The sequence below is a fragment of the Galleria mellonella genome, unplaced genomic scaffold, assembly GCF_026898425.1.
Source record: "Galleria mellonella isolate WM207_F2 unplaced genomic scaffold, CSIRO_AGI_GalMel_v1 utg32, whole genome shotgun sequence".
Taxonomy (NCBI): domain Eukaryota; kingdom Metazoa; phylum Arthropoda; class Insecta; order Lepidoptera; family Pyralidae; genus Galleria; species Galleria mellonella.
In genome coordinates, this window is record NW_026442075.1 from 6,763,172 (window position 1) to 6,786,917 (window position 23,746).

General features: G+C 29.7%; 1 protein-coding gene across 2 annotated transcripts in view; it reads left to right on the plus strand.

The window, feature by feature from the left end:
* The window catches only part of LOC113510807 (gonadotropin-releasing hormone receptor), a 92,713-nt gene that overhangs the window by 55,598 nt on the left and 13,369 nt on the right, over positions 1–23,746 (plus strand). For both annotated transcript variants that reach the window (XM_052896339.1, XM_052896340.1), the window contains one exon: positions 17,929–18,639. In XM_052896339.1, coding sequence (XP_052752299.1) covers positions 17,968–18,639 — 672 coding nt within the window. In that variant the 5' untranslated portion in view covers positions 17,929–17,967. The remainder of the gene's footprint in view (positions 1–17,928; positions 18,640–23,746) is intronic.

Consider the following 23,746-nt stretch of genomic DNA (forward strand, 5'->3'; position numbering starts at 1 on the left):
CTGCTCAGAAAACTCTAACATAGAATTAAGCTTCGTGAGAATTGACATATTTTTACATTTCTTAAATTCACAATACTAAATCCTTGTAAATTTCTTTCACAAATATCCCAATGTAGACCCTCGGTGCACACACAGATCTTTTTTATATTTGTTTTTATTTTGTATTACTCTTTTATTTCGTATTAAAATCATATAAACCTTCCTTTTTCTATTCTATTTTCTCTCTACTGCGTGTAACACGACATTATTGCAGCGTTTGTTACAACATAACCTATGTATATAATACTCATAAATATATAATTTTGACAAAAACTTATTTCATATACACATTACTATCCAAATAATTGCTCTACCTATAACAAATACTTTGGCGTTTATAACTGTATTAATAATGTAACATATAAACAGATTGGAAGTTTGAAACTAAATCCATTGACGCATTTACCATATACCGCATCAGTAAAACATCTACTTGCTATCATGAAATTTCACCCAATACAGTTTATGTATTTACCATACCTGCGTGCCAAGGATAAAGGTATCAAGGGCGTTACAGCATAATTTGTAATCTTCATAACATTGTTGTTAATAAGCATAGATGTGTATTACCTTGAACGCAGTTATATATATATATATATATCAGTATTATATATATATATATACTTGTCACGCCATCTGTGAAGTTACCTCTTAACGAAACCCCGTCGGCATGGAGCCCGCTTCCGTTGAAGAGCAGCGCGTCGTAATCAAGTTTCTCTCGAAACTATATATATATATATATATATATATATATATATATATATATATATATATATCCAGAGAAATAATTCAATAACTAAATATAAATCCATTATAATTTTAAAGAAAGAACGTAGAAAGAAAATAGCTTACCTCGTATATATATATATATATATATATATATATATATATATATATATATATATATATATATATATATATAGAGAAATAATTCAATAACTAAATATAAATCCATTATAATTTTAAAGAAAGAACGTAGAAAGAAAATAGCTTAATTTAGAGTGTTACTTTAATATGGATGTTTTAGAATCTAATTGTGTATCTTGTTATTATTGATTAAATTAATTTCCTTTTTCCACTATCTCTCCGTATTGATCGCACTCGTACCTAATTAATACGAGGAAAACATAAAATCGCCTTTTGCTGTTTGATACAAATATGCTCGGGCAGAGAGTACATTGATTAGCGCGTTATCCACAATGACATTGGTGAACAAAGTTCCTTTGACTACACTATCTAACTTAGCAACGGGGAAACAACTATAGACGCTTTCATCAGGTAGCTTATTTATTTAATTAAATCCGGAAGCGTTAATCAATTGTTATAATTGAATAGTCTTTTTTTATTAATATATTAAATTTAAATAATAATAATGAGTTTGAAATAAATTAGCTATTATTGGGCTTTTTAAAGCCAAATAAGAAATGAGGAGTTTCTCAATATATTTGTACTTATATTTTTATGTGTTACCTTACCCAGATCTAAACCAATTTGTTATTAGAGAGGGATTTTGTTTAAAACTTTTCTGGTTTATAATGATCCTCTGTCCCACCAGTGGATCTACTGTGAAACAGCTGTACTTGCTTGTAATCAGTTTGAAGCATTAAACATGGCTGTGAAATTACAGGGTATGGAGAAATAACATCGTAGTCCTCAGAAATTGCAATGAAGAGTGCAATGGGCATCACAATATATTGTAATATTCATTGTGGTTTTCATGTCCATAAGTAATGGTTGCCACTTTTCATTAGGTAGGTCCTCAGATTGTTTGCAATTCTAAGATTTTTTTTTAATAATTTTTTTATTATTCTTACATCCGATATAGCTCGCTGTTTTGTTGGTCTCATCAATTAATTCTGTTACAATTACAGTGGCCAATTACTTTTTCAAGGTAAAATCTTCACATTGATATTTTTTAAAATAGAATATTATGTTTGTAATAACATTAATGTTATGTTGTAAATAATCTTCTTTTACGATTGCACTATATAATCTAAACCCACATACATACAAGTCATTTTGCATTTTTAAACAGCCCGCATATTATAATAACCGGCACGTAATTTTCACAAGTACAACAGATATTTCACTTAGTTGTTATATTATCAGTTTATTATATTTTCATTTGCTTACTTTTAAACTGATAATGATTATGAGTATGCGTGAGTCTTAAATCTTTTAATTTACTAATATTCTACATATTAATTTTTATTATAGATATTGTATTTTTACGCAAGTTCTATGTTTTACTAATTATAGTCTATAAAAATAAAAACCTGTATCGAATTATCTTTGTAAGCATATCGCATCAGAGTAGTTGCATGTATTTGGCTAATTGTTTTTCGTTGTATTTTAAGTGGTCTGGACGAAATTTGTATGAACAATAAATATTAAAGAAATTATATGGAATTATGTAAAATTTCAGGTAAATAATCTTAGCATATAAAAGTGAATGAGTGAGGAGAAAAATGTTATATCATTTTCTTTACATCATTAGTAAGCTCCTGCGTAACCAGGAAGGGCAGCTATGTTTTAATAATTGTCAAGTCAGTCACTGCGTGTGCATGCACGGATTTGATAATTAGAAGCTTAAAAATATGTTCGCTGCTTACATTCCTGTATTTCATTAAGCGTATTTTAATTCATTTTAAGAGAATGTAAATCTATTTTCGTCACTCAGATTAATCCAGTTTTCTGATGCGCTTTCCATTACCAGAAAATTAGGTAGAAATTAAATTGACACAAAGTTTATTGGCTTGGACCAGATTAGTACCACGACCTTTGGGATTTATAAGTCAAGGAACAGTACCCCCAGGTCATATTGCGTTAATAACATGTTGAAATTTAAAATTAGTCCGTGTGACAACAATAGACTTTCCAGGAATTAAATTTAAATTAATAATTTGCCGTTTAAAATGTGGTCCACATTCCACTTAATACATTTTTGTATCCAACATAGCAACCAGAATCGATCCTATTGTGGTTTAAGTGAAATAAATAGCTTTATTAACCAATAGGAGTGACACCCACGCAAGTTCTGGGGAGTCGTCTACTATCTGAGAATACACGATTAACAATTAGAAGCGATTATAGAGATTGTTTTAAATAGGTCTGAATTAATTATTACCCCCTCTAGCAATTTAGGACGGAATAAGAGTAAATAAATGTACTACTGCTTCTTTTCATTTCTAAATTACCATAAAAATAGTCAAAGGGAACTCGGTACATTGTAATAATGTAAGAATAAGGAAACTGTAAACAACATTTACTAAATTTACCTGCAATGCCTACAGACACCATGCAGCCTGCATGGAATAGAAAAGGAAGCGGAAAGTTTTTCTTGCAATTATAATTTTTAAATTTTCATCTTCTGGAGAGATTCTTTTCTTTATTTCTTACATCCATACTTATATACTTCCTAGTTGCAAGTACTTTAACTGAAAGGGTTTAGTAATAAAATAAAAAAATAAATATATTAATTTGATATCCAATAGAAATCATTAAGTTAGTTAAATTAGTTAACCGTTCGTCCTATTACTGGGCATGGCTGGATATGTGATGCACAGTAGTAAAAATAATGTTTCAAGAAATGTATAGATATGAATAAATGAATTTTAAAACTCTTCATTGTTTACATAACTTTATAAAATATATGTACATAAAAAAAATAATTGCATGCAGCAAGGTTTAGCAGCAACGATGAGTGGTCTTATAGCTAAATAACGATCTCCACGATCCACGCTATAGTCTAGCACATAGCGTGGAGAGGAATATATAAATTGCGTTTAGTCACAACATAACAATAGAAAAATAATAAGATTAATAAAAAAAGGGTTAAGAATAAATTTAAACGGATAAGGTTATGAGAATAAAAAAAGACTTAATAAAATATTATATATAATAATAATACACTCGTTTGAATAATGAAATGGCCTCTAAGGGAGTGAATATTGAAATAACTGCTCAATGGCAGGGAAAAATATATATCGCCGACCTCTAATAATATATAGAATCGGGACAGGAAGACAATGATGAGAATGGAAATAATATGAATAAAAGTATCTAATAACTATAAAGGCACATGATTTGTATCTGAGATCATCAGATACAAAAATAATGTTCTATAGTTTTCTTTCAGCTTCTCAAAAGTTGAAGAGATCAAGGTATGGGAAAAGTCCGCCAATGTATATTAAATCTTTTAATGTGTACAATATAAATTATGTACAATAAATGTTTTACGATACAATAAATAATAAGTACAAACATTTGTTTCGTAGATATTTGATTTAGTGTTATCTATAATAATCGTTGAAACTACAACATATACAGCACAATTAAAGAATAAATCGATGAAAGTTATAGTCGATTTAAAGAAACAATTGATTTGTCGATTTGACTATGATATTAAAAATTTATCTATACTGTCAATAGCAAGTACTAATACAATACTATTCACCGTATTACATAAATTTATCAAAAACTAAATATCGACACCATCGAGTATAATCGATAATTGGTGACCGATTTTAGTAAACACTAATGCAATTATCATACGCGCTTTTAGTCAAGTAAATATTCAATAATATATCTTCAATGATCCTCGTGTAGATAGATAAATGCGTCCATGGTTACGCATAACAAACCTATAAGAATATTATAGTAACGAATGAGATTTATAAAAGATTGTACGCATAACGGACATGAGTGAGCGACGTTTCTTTTTTATTTTCATAATAGTGTTCAAGTCACGCAATGTTTATTAAGTGTCTGAAAACACTCTTTTGTCACCTCGTGAATTATAAATCTGCCCATTTGGAAATAAGTTGTTGTTAACAAGTGACTTTGAAAAGGAGGAAATTATTTTTTCTGATCTTTTCTTTTATATATGTGATATTTATTTGTTTATTTAATTATTCTTTAATGTACAATTTTTTTCTGAAACAAATTATTAAATTTTAGCTGAGATAAATATCTTAATAAAAATAATACTGTTATAAACAACTTATAGACGTTAGTTAAATAACTATAATAAACTTAATCAATTTATCGAACATACACGTATTCCCGTATTTGCGCACAAACAATGTTTAGAGTAAAATCTGGATGAATAATTAATTTAGTCATGAGACTAGCAAGAAATATTCCAACTGTTTATTTGATATGGTTAAACTACAATACTAACTGAAATGATTAATTTTGGATCGCTGTCTTATACTGGAGAGTATGTAGTACTTATTTTCGATAGGGAAAGGAATTCAGGAAAATTTATATATAACTTTTATGTTTAAATGATAAAATGTTATTTAAGATTTAGAAATACTTACCATGCATTACTGATGATCCGAAAGTACTCACAAAAAATTTACAGAAAAACAGAAAAAAATAATACACAATTAAATCGTAGTATTCACAGCAAAATTCTCAATATTGTAAAACCTAACTGCTTAGAAAAGCAGTTAGGTTTCATATTTCATATATATATCTTCTTTGTTAAAAATCTCGTTTAACTCGTTTTTTTTTCTTTGATGCTAAATAGAATTCTTAATACTAATATTTTAAACATTATATTATGAACTTTTTGATCAAGATGTCAATGTAAATGGATAACGTTGAGTACTTTGAATTCCGAGAGAATCTATACCTAAACATATAATAAAATTGAAAGGATATAAAAATGTCTGGACATAGAGTATATTTAAAAATATATAATAATAATGTAATATATATAATATGGATCTTAATGAAAGTCAAAACAATATTTTTTAGATTATTTATTTATCTCTAACAGATAGGGACAGATAAAGGAAACACTAGGTGTCATGTCGTATAGGAAGGTCAAAGATATGCCCTAGTATAGAGCTGGCTGGAAAAAAATGCATGAATTTCTTAATAATAAGAATGATAATAAGTGTAATAGAAGCTAAAACAATAGTTTTTAGATTGTCTATTTATCTTTTTGAAAATTGTATCAAAATAAACAGATATACTGTTTATTTTGATACAATTTTCACAGGTGTGTTCCTGAAGGTCAAATCTATAATCTTGTGTATGTCTTTTCTTAATATACAATCTAAAAGAATTAAATTACATTATTTTTCAAAATCAGTTAATATTGATTGGTAACATCATTATATCAGCCATCAACTGTCCACTGCTGAATATAAGCCTCCTCCTTGGGGGATTTTTTTGCTAGTAGTATCATACATACACGGTTACGTATAGTACACGGTTTAAACGAAAACACAGCTGCTTCTCGACAGAAACCTGAATGAGACAGAAGTACACATACAGACGACGTTTATACAAAGTTTTCCTCTGTTAATTAAAAACATTTCACAACACAGAGTCGAATGTTACACGTCTCAAATTGATTTGATACTTTATAAGCAGTATTCTACTTCACAAAGCAGGACTTTTAATTATGATATAATTAATATAGAAACAAAATGAGAGCGGGGCTTATCAATTGCGGAAATAATTATTATAATAAACCCAAATACAAACTCAAATCATCTTTATTCAAAGATACTTATTTACAAGTACTTTTGAATAATAAGTTTTTATGAATCTACTGCAGAGTTCGGAATGTTTCTACTGAGAAGAACCCGCAACAAACTTAATAGTTACTCTTTTAAATCTTTACTGACATTATGTGTATTTATTTAAATGCATTATATATAAAATTACATAATCATTAATAAGTTCGTGCATGATCGATTAATATCACGTTTTTCGCACAAGTAATCATTTAGAGTGTAAAAAGGAAGTAAATTGATTCATGATTAATGAAGATATAGCGTAACACATAAAAAATACAATCGAATAAAAAAGTCTCTTTTTTTTGGAAGTCGCTTAATAAATAATAGAATTTACTATCTTCACTTTAGCCAGATTCACACTGTAATACAGTTCACGGTTCGTTGTCGGTTCAATCTCGGCCTATGAATGATATATGAATTTAAGGATAGAACATTTGGCACTGAAAATAAGTACTAACCTAAAGTTTATAACTCGTCTCAAAGCCTGAAATTCTTCAGTTTGTTTATTTTAAGAAACAAAGGATATAAATTAATATATTTTCCTAGATAAAGTGTAATTACAGAGATTAATAATAATAACTACTTCCATAAATGAAAATAAATACCCCACAATCATCTGCACAATGAGATAAATCCCACAAAATCTCTGCCCTTACTCTAAATGACCTTTATGATAATGAAGGTGCGGTATTCATAAAGAGTTGGTTGTTTATATGAATAATATATATTATCTATATGGCAAATATTTTAAACATAATATTTCCGGAGTTTTTTGATCAGTTGGCAAATTGTAATTATTTATATCGGCATCAATTACGTTTTAATTTTGGTAGTGCTCGACTTGTTTCGAACTTGATAGGTATAACTCCTAATCCTATTATTATTTAACAATTGGTAAATTCTCGTCTTCGATTTTTCGATGACATAATAATCTTGGCGGAATCCCTAGAGGATTTGAATACTATTCCAGTGACCAACTCTTATGTTTCTCAACAGGTAGGGCCTGAGATGAATATGGATAAGACTAAAATCATATGTAAGGTCCATATCACACCTATACCGGTTACGATTGAGAACACTACGCTCGAAGTTGTCGATGAGTATGTATACTTGGAACAAGTTGTCCGAATAAGTAATTCCAACTTCGATCGAGAGGCCAACCGACGAATCCAACTGGGCTGGGCAGCGTTCGGAAAACTACGCCATATCTTATCGTCCAAAATACCTCAAAGTTTGAAGACGAAGGTCTTTAACTAGTGCGTGTTGCCAGTGATGATCTATAGAATCGAAACATGGTTCTGCACGATTGCCCGTATGCAAAAGCTTTAAATTACTTAGCGGGCTATTGAGAGGGCTATGCTCGGAGTTTCTTTGCGTGATAGAATTTGAAACGAGAATATCTACAAAGAACCAAAGTAACCGACATAACCCAAAGGATAAGCAAATTGAAATGGCAATGGGCTAGTCACATAGCTCGAAGAACCGACAACCGACGGAGAAGAAAGTTTCATGAGTGGCGACCCCATACGGGCAAACACAGTACACGGTTGACCCTCCAGATGATGACGACTAGATGGATTTTTTTTTTATACAATTTAGAATGGCAAATAAGCTGACGGCCCACCTGATGGAAAGTGGTAACCGTCGTCTATAGACATGAGCAGTACCATGGACATAACAGAGTATACTGTTTCTCCCATGATACCCCCCATGTGTTGTCATTTCTGAGGACTCAGGTGTTATTCTGAGTGATGATCAGACATGCATTGTAGAAAGTCAGTGAATGCAAGTGGCTCAGGATCGTTCCTTATGTCAGTATATGCGGGAGGCCTGTATTCCAGCAGTGGACGGATATAATGACTGAAATGATAATGATGATGATAATGAGATTGTTGAATAAAAATAAATCTCATGTAGCTTGTATTTATATCTATATAATAACCCTTATTCCAAGAAATATTTTAAAATTTCTCTATTATATTATATTCTATATTAACGATTATGGAAATCGTTTAAAAAATAAATAAATATGCTTTCAACTATAATTCCTTATGAAAAAAATGGCATATGTCAATTATTATTATCCTTATGGTGAATGTTATACTCAATATTAATACTATAAGTGTACTTAAATTTCAAGTATCAGAAGCTGGACCTACTGCCGTCATTCAGATTAAGTTGGTTTGTTAATGGTATTTTTCATCATCGGGGTGTTCGTAGGAAATTAATTTACAATGTTTTTTGCATCGGCCAGTTTCGAACTCAGGACCTTTTTAAGATCATATATTTAATTTCGATATATTAGATCTTTTGACTAGTTCAGTTGAAATTATTGAGTAATCGTAATTGACATGTCAATATTAGTGACAATTTATGAAGATGAAGATATTAGTAGATAGAAGTGTACCAATATACTTTCTCATAAAACAGACTCAACAAATCCACCAACAGCCTCTTTTATTAATCAACCTACCCCCTGAGTCAATTCAATCAAGTATTTAGGGGTCAACCTTGACAACGTGATAATGTGCGGACCTCAATTTAGTGGATTCGCGACCACACCGATCTCATTTCGTACGAAGGCAAACGTAATAAAATGTTACATAAAAGTAAATTGATAATCTACAAATTTCCTGTATTTGTTTTGTCATGACCTACTATTATAGTAACTTTTGCCATATAACTGCCATAATCAACACATTCATTCAAAATTGTTTCTTGCATCATGCCGCTAGCGGGTATGATGTGTGCATAACACGAATCTGCACGTCTAATCTTTTAACGCAGTTTAACTGTTTGAAATGAGATTTGATTTATGAAGATCACACTTCAAAAGCCCCATAGAATATATACACTAAACCTTTGATAGCTTTAAAGTTTTGCTAATACTACGACTTCTGTAAAGTCAAAATCTGTAAAATAGTGGTGCATAAATACTACGTTTTCAACTCATAAGTTAAATATAGACCCATGTATAGTTATATCACAAATGATGAAGTTCTGTCAAACAAAATAGGTACTTTAATACGCGACAATTTATTGACAGCTAAACGAAATATCTACGTCTTGCCTGAAATGTCTAAGCCCTCGTAACGATTTAGCTAAATAAATCGCGAAGACGTACACATTCTCGTCATTAAAGAGGCCGTAGCGTAAAGACGATATATCTGTGCAAAGCTAGTCACTACTACTAAGGAATTTCGTTGATGTCAGAAACTGGGAGGCATTAGAGATGGGAATACATCGTCGTAGGTATTTTGATAATATAAGTCACTAATATTGAAATATTCGACAAGTTTAGGAAAAATATAAATATTTTAAACACTATTAGGTGTAGAAAACTGACATATTTTACGCACTTTACAGGAAAAGACAAATCAATTATATAAATAAGGTAACTAGTAAAAGAATTGTTAGCAAAAGAAACAAAAGAATACGCGAAAGTAAAATGGCTGAAGCGCATTTTTTTTGTTCACGATGGCAGATAAAAATATTTTTTCAATGAGAACAACACTTACAGAAGAACATTCTAACACGATTTCCAATATACTACAAACCAACCAATGTATTATCACTCCCTCTGATATGTAGAAGGGTCATCCCATTCGTTACACACTTCAACACCAATACGTGTATTACACAAAGCCTGGGTGTTTCTTGGCAGTATTTCCAATGAAACTTTCTTGTTATAGATTGTTATTTATGAATACTGAATGCGAAATTTCCAGCTTCTAGAAACTGATTTAAATTCTTAAATAAACTACATAGAATTTAATAGACATTTTGTATGAAATAAAATTTAATTCTTTGACATTTTAAATGGACATAATAAACTATTATTTTTAATAAACATTTCTACGACATGAATTCTATTAAATAATTATTATAATACTATAATTGATTGACATTATTTAACGTTAAATCTGTAAAATTATACGTGAATCAATTTTGTTTTATTCTATTATGCAATTTCAACAAGAATTATACTGAGGTTATAATAGGCTTAACTTTGTTGGCAGTGAGCTGTTTATTATGTTTTGACAAGATCAATTTATGGAAATTTTGGCTTAACTTCATTATAAGTTATTGAAGCATCGTTTAGATATTGTTGTAAACGTTACGAATTTGTTATAGGAATATTTTTAAAGGGAAAAAATACAGATATAAAAATTTTAAATACTGAAATTAATACAGTTCGCCACTTACAAAAAATGAATAAACATTAATCGTTTTATTTCTTATTAGACTAAATCTCGCATTACAATTTTCAGAAAGGCGTAAGAATGAAATTAACATAATAATATCAAGAAATTACTTATGTATGCAACCACATAGAAGCACGCGACTTAATTACAAATTCATTAAACATCAAAGAAGTGTATTTAAATTTATTTTCAAGACTTAACGCGGTAAATAGTATCTACACACCTGATTTTATAGCCGACTTTCGTCGGTAAAGCAGTAGGTACTATTTACCTACGCTTAAATTTACCTAAGTGACATTTTGTAATATTTATTTAAGAAATTGGAAACAGTTTAAAGTAGATTGTCACATGAGTTTAAGATAAGAAGTGTGTTGAGAGAGGGTTTTATTAATATATTGTATGTTGTATAGGCGTATCTTCATTTTAACAAACCTTCAACATCTGGAAGTTATGACGTCTCAATACCATTATTACTAGATTATATTGTGCTCAGGCACGTTATAGCCTATTAAGAGTTCCTTATTAAAAAGAATATCCTTTTTTTCTATTTATTTTCTTTGTTTCCTTTTAAGTTATCCTCCATAAGTATTAGCTAATATACTTTGTTCTTCTGTTACCTTCTTACATCATTTTAATGATGACAAGTGAGAGGTTGCAGATATTCTTCATCAACAGAAGGAAGACCCCATTAAATCTGAAGAGAAAAATATAACGGAATACAAATTCAATTTTGAATTTCTTCGTAGTATTTTCATCATGCTCTTGCCGTTGTAAACCACTGCCCGATACTGGTTTTTTAAAAAAAATATAATATTTATTTCTAATAGTGTACTATATACGACTTATTAATAAACGATGTTGCCAGGAATATGAATGAAGTGAAGAAAGTGGCCCCGCTTTTCCTAGATCTAAGTTCTGCGTTTGATACTATAGATCACGAAATATTACTGCTTAAACTAGAACATTATGATATAAGAGGAAAGGAACAAAAATTACGTGGGATACTCAGAAGCGACACTAAAAAAATGTTTTATAGGTAAATTTATTTTTACTACATCTTTTCAAAGTACTCTCCACCAGTCTCTATACAAAGTTTCATGCGTCTGAACCAGTTTTCGAAACACTTTTTCCAGTCTGCCGCAGACACCTCGTTTACAGGCTGCTCGAATGCTGAGAGCACTTCATCCGTCGACGAAAATTGTATCCCTTTGAGCTAATTTTTTATTTTTGGGAATAAGAAGAAGTCACACGGAACTAGGTCAGGGCTGTAAGGAGGGTGACCCAGGAGTTTGACCGGTGTGCTATCTAGGAAGTCCCTCGTTTTGATTGCGGTATGGGCGGGCGTATTATCGTGGTGGAACAGTAGCCCGCGGAGCCCTGTGTTTGGTCGCTTATTGCTCACAACAGAGAAAACTTCTGCCAAGCATTTGGTAGTATACTATTCGGTGTTAATGCTTCTTTAGTTTTGTAAAGGAATTGACATCAAGTAGCTAATCAAAGTGAAAAAGCTCGCGATCACAATCTTCCACCCGCTTCTAGGTCGCTTTACTTTGGTAGGCGTTAATTCGTTTTGAAACACCCAAACCGTCGACTGGCGCTTTGTTTCTGAATCATACTGATAAATCCAGGATTCATCACCTGTAACGATGTCGTAAACAGGCCGAGACGAGTCTGCTTCAAATTTGTCTATCATATCATGGCACCATTCCACCCTTGCCTGCTTCTGAACATCGGTGAGGTTGTGCGGCATCCAGCGTGAGAATATCATATCAAATAGCGTAGAGGCACGTGTAGAATCTCGTGAAGGCTTCCTGATCTAATCTGCAGTATATGCTGCATCTCTTGGTATGTAACTCGTCTATTGTCTTGGATCAAATTTTTCACTGTTAGCACGTTTTCTTCCGTAACAGCCGTCAAAGGGTGACCACTTCTTTCTTCATCCCCCAAAGTTAGTCAACCACGCTTAAATTCATTATATCAATGATACACGATTGCCTTAGAAGGGCCTTCATCCATGAATGCCATTTGAAGTTCATTGTACGATTTGTCCGGTTTCAGGTGACACTTAAAATCGTAAAAAATCATAGCGCGAAAATGTTCTCAACGTAATTTTAATTAGCTCGCAAAAAATGTGGAGGGAAGTTTTGAATTTAGAACGTACTTATTTTTACTTATAAGTAAACATATTTTTAAATAAATTATAACTGGCCAGTCTCACAGACATAAAAACTTTTTCTCGTAATACTTTCTGAATGAGCTGGTATGTATATAATAATAGATTCAGCCAAATACATATTCTAACCGAGACCTTACTTCATGTCTACTTGTGGTTAGTATTAAATTTGTCACTGCATGTAATTCTCAACTAGGTCCCTGGTACCTACGTAATCATTATACTCAGTTACAGTAAATACCTATCTGCTACAGTTAGTAATAGATTATTAACCAGTTCTATCTAGGGTCGTCATATTCATCGCATCTAATTCTAGGAATTAATATAAACAATTTTAAGCTTACATCACTGTTATACGCACCACTTCACACATTTCATAAAGGATTTATTTACAGTTATTATGTATTTGTTATCTTCCGATATTCTGACATTTTTATAAGCGCCCTAGTCACAGATTGACAAATCACAAATATATATAATCGTGGTTAATATCTCGTTTATAAATATGTAAAATAATTATAAACTAACAATATACCTAACTGAAACCAACAGGTATTCGAAGTTCTGAATTTTCATACGTAGTATATAAATATCAACCATAAAAATAATGTTCTTGGTCAACAAATAAGTATCCAAATAAATAAAATAATAATAAATTACGCACGGGGTCTTACACTGTGTATTAATGAATTGAATTTCTTTGGCTCAAACAAGTATGTTAGTTTTAGGACACTTTTAAAATTTCTCTCAAGGAATGTATCTGTTAAATCACAAGTTCTGGTTTTTTTATATTATTTTATAATGTTTTCTTACATTATATAGTATATAAAAAGACAGTAAATAATATATTACGTCGTAAAAACAATAGAAATCGTATACTTTGTTTAAATTACTGCAAACAGATTCTTCTAAAATCCCCACATCACAAGATTTCCAATGGAGTGTTCGTGGAGTGAACACATTCCATTAATATAATAAGATATCTTTTTGTTGGTTTATTTACTGAACGTACAGAGCAATTTAATATATGAAAATGTTATGATTATTTACATATAAAGTAATACATATATGTAATAACACGGGTATATAGAATGGAAATACAAATCTGAAGGATTTATATTTCTATTAAAGCATATTTGTCATTTTATAGAAAAGACTTGTTGATTTAAAAATAATGCAACTTTTAGTATAGAATAGAGCTTTAGTATAGAATAGACAGAAAAACATCTCTATCAATATTATAAATAAAAATTTGTCTGTTTGTTATCTCTGGGTGCCGTAACAGCTCAATCAATCATCATAAAATTTGGTGTATTTGAGATGAAGAACGACATAGGCCATTTATATCTCGGTCAATCAATATATCCCGATCACGCGAGCAAGGTCGCGATAAAAACTGGTTACATATTAAAATGATTGTACCTTATGAATTATAATAAGCATTACACTTATAATTTTATTCTGTAAACAAAACTATGCACATTATTATATTATCAATAGTTTTTATCTGCGACTTCGTCTAAGTGATGAAATTATATCGTTCGACAGAGACAAATAATAATCTTTATCTTTCGTCATCCCAAAACGTACTTATATTAGATATAAATATATACCAAATAACTAACAGTTATTAGTATATATCATTAGTTAAATATCTGAATATAATTATTTAATGAAATTTTATGTGTATTTAATTTTTCTCTTTAAAAAACTAAACTCACTTCACTCTAAAACTTTTAAATATGGCAATTTAAATAAAGATGATTTACATTCTATTCTAATGTGTCTTCAATTATGATATTACTGAATTTGTGTGATTCAAAAGTAAACTACTTATAATAAAAAATGCGCTGAAATGCAAAATAGAACGTCTACAACGGAAAAGTATTGGACTGTATACGAGTTGATAAGTAAAAGTATTTTTTTAGTGTAAGTTTTCGCGGTACATGACATTTTCCGAATTTAATGATTCTACCTTCATTGATTGCCGTGTGGTCCTGACATAGAATAGTCTACCCCTTCCTTAGCTGTAGGTGTCGTAAGAGGCGACTATGGTAGGGCGGGGGATGAATTTGCTAACTACAGTTGCCAAACCGCCTACCAAGCGCAGCAACTACTGGCAAAACCCCCCAAGGGGTAAGCTTATGTTCAGCAGTGAACGTTTGGAGGCGGATATGATGATGATGTGTGCTATATTTAATTTAACTACTTTTATAGTAATCCATTTCTAATGATATAAAAATGGAATGGTAACTACCTATTCGTTATCGGTATACGTTGCCAAGTACCATAAATGATGATATCTCACTTCTTGTTTATTATTATTATATATCAAAATATTTCAATGCATGCTTCACATTGAAATATTCTCATCCCATCCCGACAAACTCACCAGAAATACAAAAAAATAGTAAAAAAAATAGTATCATAAGAAAATTATGTTTTTTTACTATTTTTTGTTACTAATGAATTTTTTATATTAGGAAGATTTTATATTAATGAGGTATACTAAAAGCGATAAGCTTATTATCCCCAAATACTAAAAATCCTTTCCCTCTCTATAAGAATAAATTGGAAACAAATATGAGTATCTTGCAATGAAATAATTACATATACCTACTATGTATTTCTACACGATATTTCTGTAGTCTGCCTCTGCCTTCATGGCCACGGTCATTATTTAATTCACTAAATGATCATATTGCATTGCGTTTCTATTTTTGTGTTAATTGCTATATAAATCATATTTCATCGCGAACTTTATTTATATGAAGACTGTAGTCTATAAAAATCACTGTAAGACCAACATGGGAGAAAATAAACTGTATCGATTAAAAATATATTCATAAAAATTGGTTCAGAATAAATAACAAACGAGAGAAAAGAAAAACAAAAATAACAGACAGATTGAGATTATTTGGATATAAACAACTTGTTGAGTAGAAATTGTTTGTTTCCAACTCTTCGGACCTACACTCCTAACATCTAAATGATTGCCTGTCACTTTATAACAGAAAATTATCAATTTTATATATTATTAATTTTTGCTTGTGACTTAATATGCGTGAATTTTGGAAGTAGGCAACCATAATTGCATGTATATAAAATGAAGAAAAACCTATTAATTAGATTACATCAAGAAGGCATATTAAAATAAAATATACATCACATTTTAAAGTCAATCTTCAAAAACAACTACACAAACCGCATCCGAATTGTTGCAGTTGTTTTTGCTTGATGCTGTAATAAATATAACTACATACAGACAGATAAATAAAACTTCTAAATATTATTAGCTTTTATTATTTTTATTCACCCAAAATTTTAGAGAGACGAGAAAAAACTGTTCATCTAATACTTATTTATACGTTTCTATAAGATGAAATTTGAGTTTATTATCTACGCTAACGTTAGCATAAGATATCATAAAATTTTAGAGCTTACGTACGTAGTCTATAAAATAGAAATTGAATTGAGTAGATATAATTATTATATTTTTTTAGAATCTTGAAAATAAATTAATTTGATTATATTTTCAGATTGCTAAATAGCAATAAAGATTCAAAATGCAATTTATAAATTAAATAATTTGGGTATTGTATTTTAAACTAACTTTAAATGTGAGGTGTTAATCTAAACAAGTATACTCGTATATTGTTCTGTAAAAAAGAAGCTACTTCTATACTTTCGAGACCCTAAATACTTTTAATTATATTTTTCACTTTTATTTATCATTAAAAAAAAATTATTTAAATTTTGTTTATTTTATTTGGGATTCTAGAAATATAAAAAATAAACCGTGCATACAGTCTAAGAAACGTAAAAATTTGTTTAGTTGTTACAGTCTGTTTCGTATACAGAAGCAAAAGTAAAACTATAACGAACTTAGGGAACTATAAGATGAGACTGCGCGGACAGCTAACTTTTGTGGTCTTTTTATGTACCTAACTTGACTTATCCAAGTAAAAAGTTGGTACAAGAAGCGGCCTTTATTAATTTGTATTCTACTTTGTATTGCATTTTGTTTTTTTATTTTCTTTTTTTTTCTCTTTTACATACAAAATTGTTGGTCTAGTGTTCTGAAATGTCTCTCCCCTGACTCACTGATCTCCTGATTCACAAACAGATGTGAAAATATGAAAAATATAGAATGAAAAGTAACTTTTACTTTTCAGTCTATAATATTTTAATATTAGCTGTTAAACTATTAAAGTGTCAAAATGTAAAAAAGAAACAGACGAACAATTATTAAAATTTATAATATTACTTTATTTATCGCCTATTTTACCAGCGTCGCATCTCATTGACTGAAATAAAAAGTAAACTACATCCTTCTCCACCTTCTATACTATATAGGTATATACCAAATTTGATGACAGCTGATGAAGAAATTAAAGCACCAAGAGGTAAAAATAAACAAAGTCCATTTTACCTTTTGTTGTTCCCACTTACACAAGTATTATACAACAGTTAATTCGATCTGAAGTCTATGTACTCGTAGAAAAAGCGAGGAATGTATATACCACGTAACTTACTTTTTAAATAAAATCCTGTTTGTTATGAAGTAAAATCTACACGTATCAATATAATATGATTACTTAATTGTAGTCTCAGTTTCTTACAGAGCAAAATGTAAGTTGTTTGTAATATATATATATAGAGATTTTCTGACCATTGATTTATACAAAATACGTAACATAAACACAACTGGCGTTTAAAACTTTAAATTTGATACATACTAGTAATTTTGGAATTTGTAACAGAAAAAAGATCCTGATATTACAAATACTAAAATACAATATTTTTTTTGGTTGAGACAATATCTTAAAGAATCTCTTGATTTCTTTATAAATGTTAATTTGTTAAAATACTCTATCGATTTTCTTTGCCTAGCTCGGGAGAGACTTGGCATCAAGATAGATATTATTAAGACTTTGGAAATACTTAAATAACAGAAAATTGTTTGTTTCAGATTCTCGGAATATTGGTATTTGAATACGCATGACGAAACATGGACAACGCAGGCAACAATACCACATTATATGACGACGTTTTCTACCCAAGCGAACTCACTTTACAAAGGGAGTTCAGTGACACCAAAGATATAATAGCAAGTAACATTATAGCATGGCCCATAGAAAAATGTTTAGAAATTCTCCAAATGAATGACACTAAGACTGAAGACTATACTAACCGTACATTTATATATAATGGAACGCACTTGAGGTGTTTAGATCACGCACCAGTTTTGACTAAGAGCACTATAATTAGAGCTAGTATTCTCGTTGCAATGGCAATACTATCGCTCTTTGGAAACATAGCTACTATTGTAAGTCTGAAAAGGGGAAAACGCAGTAGAGGAAGAGCCAGACCCTCATGGACAGCTATTTACAGTCTCATATTTCAACTTAGTATAGCTGATCTGTTGGTATCCATATTTTGCATTGCCGGAGAAGCTGCATGGTTTTTAACTGTTCAATGGTATGCCGGTAATATTGGCTGCAAATTATTCAAATTTCTACAGATGTTCGCTTTGTACCTGAGTACGTTTATATTAGTTCTTATCGGCGTAGACCGATGGCTTGCTGTAAAATATCCTATGAAGAGCATGGCTACAGCAACTAGGAGCGGCAGATTGGTTATTATTGCATGGACTTTAAGCCTCTTGTTGAGCATACCTCAGGTTAGTCTGATATAATCTAAATACTAATATCTGATTCCTTACTAATACACTTTAATTATCCTATCAATATTATAAATGTAAATATGTCTATTACGTATAAATTATTAGAATCAAATTATTATAATTTATATAATATTTGGTACGCAATTAGATCATATTTTTAATTAAAATGACATTTCTTTTTCGTATATAAATAGGCAAATAGTACAAAAGTCTGTAAAAAAGTTTCGGTGTTCAGACTTAAGGGGATGACGCCACTCTGTGTCGAGTTTTTAGGACGCTTTTACTATATACGAAGGTCTCTGATATGAGTTATCGGGCAACGAACTCCTAAGTATGAACATGTGACAGTCATTTTAAAAATACCCAAATATTAATTTATCTAATTAATTTAATCGTACTTAAATAACTGAATAAATGTGTGTAAAACGTAAATAATTTATATCCAAGTTTGACATAATATTCCTTCGATTTGATTATCCTATTTCAAATTATTATCAATAGAAGCAATTTTTATTAGATAATTTATATACCATAAACTCGTTGATAGAAATTTTACAGTAAAAAAAAGGTTAATTTTACATTTAAGTTAACTGCCTAGTTGAAAGCAATTAAAAGTTATCTGGAGTTTCTCTATTAGAGACGCTGTTAATTTATAAAACATAGATCAAGTACATTTTTATAATTTCTAATGGATAATAAATATTTTTAATTTAATTCAGAGACTTATTTTTCCATAAATCAACAGCTTTTCAACTAAAGTCAAATAATTTTACCTAATTTTTGTCAATATGATGATTCATAATTAGCCTACATAATTATTAAAAACATTATGTTTTTGTATTTCTTTTGAGTGTTAATTTTTTTCGTTATATCTCATATTACTTTGATTAAATTAAAATAAATAGTACTTATACCTACTCCCATAAAAATATCTCATAATTACTCAGATAAATTATTGAAAATGCTCTACCTTTTTTATTGACAGCAAAAATAATTCTATAACTTTGTAATAAAAAAAGATCTTATTTTATCATCTTTGTTTGTACTTTCATTTTATAGATTACTATAAATAACGATTACAATCCTATATTTAGAATCAGTTATATTTCATGAATTCATATCTGTCTATAAATATGTTCGCATGAAATTATGAGTTGGCAACCCGACACAAATGGTTATTTTTAGTGTAATGCCCACCCTTTACTCAGAATCTCCGCCACGCACGTGTTTTAAATAGTACTTTAAAACTTTGTTAATAAACGTGCTTAGTTTTATATTATCTCGAATGATTTTTATTACTATTAATAACACCTACCATTTCAGATACTCATAGTATAGGCAACACATAGTGTAGGTATCATAATGAGCGAATGAATGTAAACTCTTTATAGCTTCCTTTAAAGAATGATACATATTAAATAGATTGATATCATGTACACAAAAAAAATAATAAATAATTTAATTACATTCATCATTATATTAGCTTTTAACTGTCCACTGCTAAACATAAGTCTCCTACTTGAGGGGTTTTGCCAGTAGTTGCTACGCTTGGCAATCGTATTGGCAACAATAGTTAGGCTTTGGAGATGTTTTAAGAGGGACGGTGCTGCCCGTCTCTCACCCTCTTTTAGTTGGCCTTTAGAAGTGGTGGTCTATTCTATACCGCGATCATACGGAAAATTAATTACATTATCATTAATTAATTACAAAAGCAAGATAAAGATGCCACAATGAGCAGTTTTATCGAGATGTTGGATTTTAATCATTAATTTCAAATAATGAAAGCGTAATAAAATATGATCACTTATAATAGTATGGAAACTGTAAACCATCCAAAATATTTTACAGTCAGTTTTTCAAGATTTCGTCACATCCATATGTCGTTATTAATATGCACTTATCTTTATGAAGCAACGGGAAAGTTTCGAGATTGGCAATATTGTGCAATTAATAGGTAGGTAATAGGAGTATTTGGAAAGTTTTTTTTTTATTCTATGTTAAGAGGAGTAACGACCTTGCAGATGGATCTACTGGCTTAGAACTAGTCTTTGTAACAGAAAAAGGGAAACCGTATTTAAGCAACAAAGAACAAAGAAAAATATAAAAAACGTAGCTATCGTAGCGTTTAATAAGTAAATAATGATAGAAGCGAAGAATTTCCATAAAAGTATAATTAGAACCTTTCATCACTATTTTGTACAGTTTTTCTTTCACACTTTTTAAATTATCTACTCGTACAATAGACGACTTTAATAATAACAATAAAATAAAGTCTTTCTACGTATTTATATATTTTTTTTAACTTTCTGCTGTATAAATCGATTGACTTATACATTTTATTTTCATTTTAGACGTTTTTACATAAAAACTAACACACAAACAAACCATCAAATGTCAATGAAATAGAGATAAATTTTAAAATCTACTATTTTTAGTTCTGCCTCTCGTGTGTATACACCTATAGATTCCATTTCTAAAAATAATTAAACGTACAGTTTTGACTTGGTTATGTTTTTATTATATGTAAAGAGAACAAAGTCTGCATGTCTCACTATTGATTACTCATTAAGATGAACATTTTCCACACAATAAACACAGATGGCCGCTGTAACTGCGGAGTTTAATCACAATTAGGCTATTGTTCAGTCTACAGAATATCATATTGTACGTACTTTTGGAATTTACTGTAGACAATTTTTCACACGTTTAAAATATTCTGCGCCGCGGACAGACGACAATATCGAATTAGATACGCGTTTAATACTCTCGTTTATGAATGAAAAAACCTTGAGACCAGAAATATTTTTTGAACTGTTGGATATTAAAGTAAATTGTAAGAATTATTAACGATAATTTTATTGTACTGTATGTAATCTTATGACTTTATCTCAGTGGTGTTCAACGTATATAGATCGTATCTATGTTATTATGAAAAACTAACTTTAATTACGCAGAGAGCATATACTATGTACCTTTCATTTAAATAACTTTAGTGAGTATCAAATTAATTTTAAATTATCGCATTGTTTTTACACATTTAAAATTTTGTTCGAATTTTAACGTGACCGGATTACAGGTAAATAGAATCCACGTACCTGCAAAAAATCTGGTGTGGGTTTAATCAAAATTTAAATAAATTTTAATTAAATCATCAAATCAGAAAAAAAAGGCTATGTCAATAAAAATTACATGATTGGATTTGCATCGTTCTTGTTGAAATTGAATTGAAAAAAGGACAAACCCTTTATTTCTTTTTCTTTTATATATACGCAGAGATAAGTAAATTTAAAATATATCATTTAAAAACAATATATAAAATTTACTGAGCGATATATATATATATATATATATATATATATATATATATATATATATATATATATATATATATATATATATATATATATATATAAACTTTCAATTATATAGGTAATTATTATTGAAAGCAGTGGCAGCTCTTGAAAATTATAATACCTTTTTAATGATAATTAAACTCTATTCAGAATATTATTATATAACAATATGAAACGCTCGAATTACCATGTGACAGATTTCAGGAGGTCAGTTTCTGCATTCATATGATAATTTGATTTAGTCAGAAATGCAGTATTTGGTGTCAGCTAGATGTCCATTAAGGTATACATTAATCATATTCTCTTTTATTATTTTCAACGGACTTCAAAAAAAAAGAAGGCGTTCTCAACTTTGTATTTCTGTATGTTTGTTACGACAGAACTTCGTTATTTATAAACCCATTTGGAAAATAATATTTTTATCTTAATGGATATACTCTCTTTCTGATTAGTCCTATAGACATTTGATCAAAATCGGTTTGACAGTTTGGTTATTAAATCAAAATAACGAATTTTGCGATTGAAGTTAGTATTTATTTTATGTGGAACAAAATCTATTATTTTATTCCACATAAAATAAAGTTTGCAAAAATGGATATTTATAATAAGTCACACTTAAAAACCAGAATAAATTTAAACAAAATTTGCTGCACAAGATAATGATGAGGCTTTCAATTTAGAATATTACCTAGATTAAAGGGTTCTACTGATAAAAAAAATCCTTATTGGCCTTTGCAATTACAAATTATTTGCTCGAGTAAGGCACATTTTAAGTTTAGATTCGAATTAATTTGGATAATTGAAATAATCATATTCTAGATTAAAAGCTTCCTAGGCAAAAGGTCCTTTGTTTACAGATACTATTAAAAATAATTATTTTTTTAGTATAGGATGTATGTTACATATTTAAAATAAAATTTTAATTAAATTTTATTAAGTATTATAGTGCTGTAGTAAGGTCTGCAAACATTAAGAAAAAATATTAAAAAGTTAACATAATTATGTAGAAACTTACAGAATAATGTAACAATCCTTATATAAAATAATATAAAAAAATGGCATGTCTATATTAATTATTTACATTCAAACAGAACGTCAATTCAACAATTTTGACCAGATCGTCGCTATAGTATAATTATTGTTATTGAGAAACGGGCTTTTTTAGGCAGAGAAACCTAACATTGCGACCTTCCTACGATCTTTTATGCACGCTCTTTTTTAAAGTTTGCTGCTAGTTCCTATCAGCGATAGAAATTTTAAGATGTTTTTTGTAATGATATGTTTTATCTACTCAGAATATTAAGTGAATTTTCCAAAGGAGATATATCGTCTTTATATTAGTAGGTGACAGCTACAAATTGAGTGCTGCGGCGTTTCTTTCTAATTGTGACTAAATCTGCAAACACTTTTTGAACATAAGCCTTGTTGGGCCATATGTGCTTACTTAGTATGCAGTGTCCAATGAGAGCCACTTTTGTTAATACACACTAAGTTTAACTAGTAGTCTAATACAATAGACACCATATTCCACATTTTCTTCTATTTTGGATCCATCTGTAAACCTAATATTCCGAGTAAGGCGGCAGGTAGTCTTTATTCCATTCGGTTCTTTTAATTTCTTTCCAATTCGTTTTATAACAGGCGAAGTTATGAGGTAACAAATGTAAAAAAAAATACAACTGAATTGAAAACTTCGTATTTATAATCTGTTGAAAATACACCAGATTTTAAGTTAGAACTTCAGGAATACA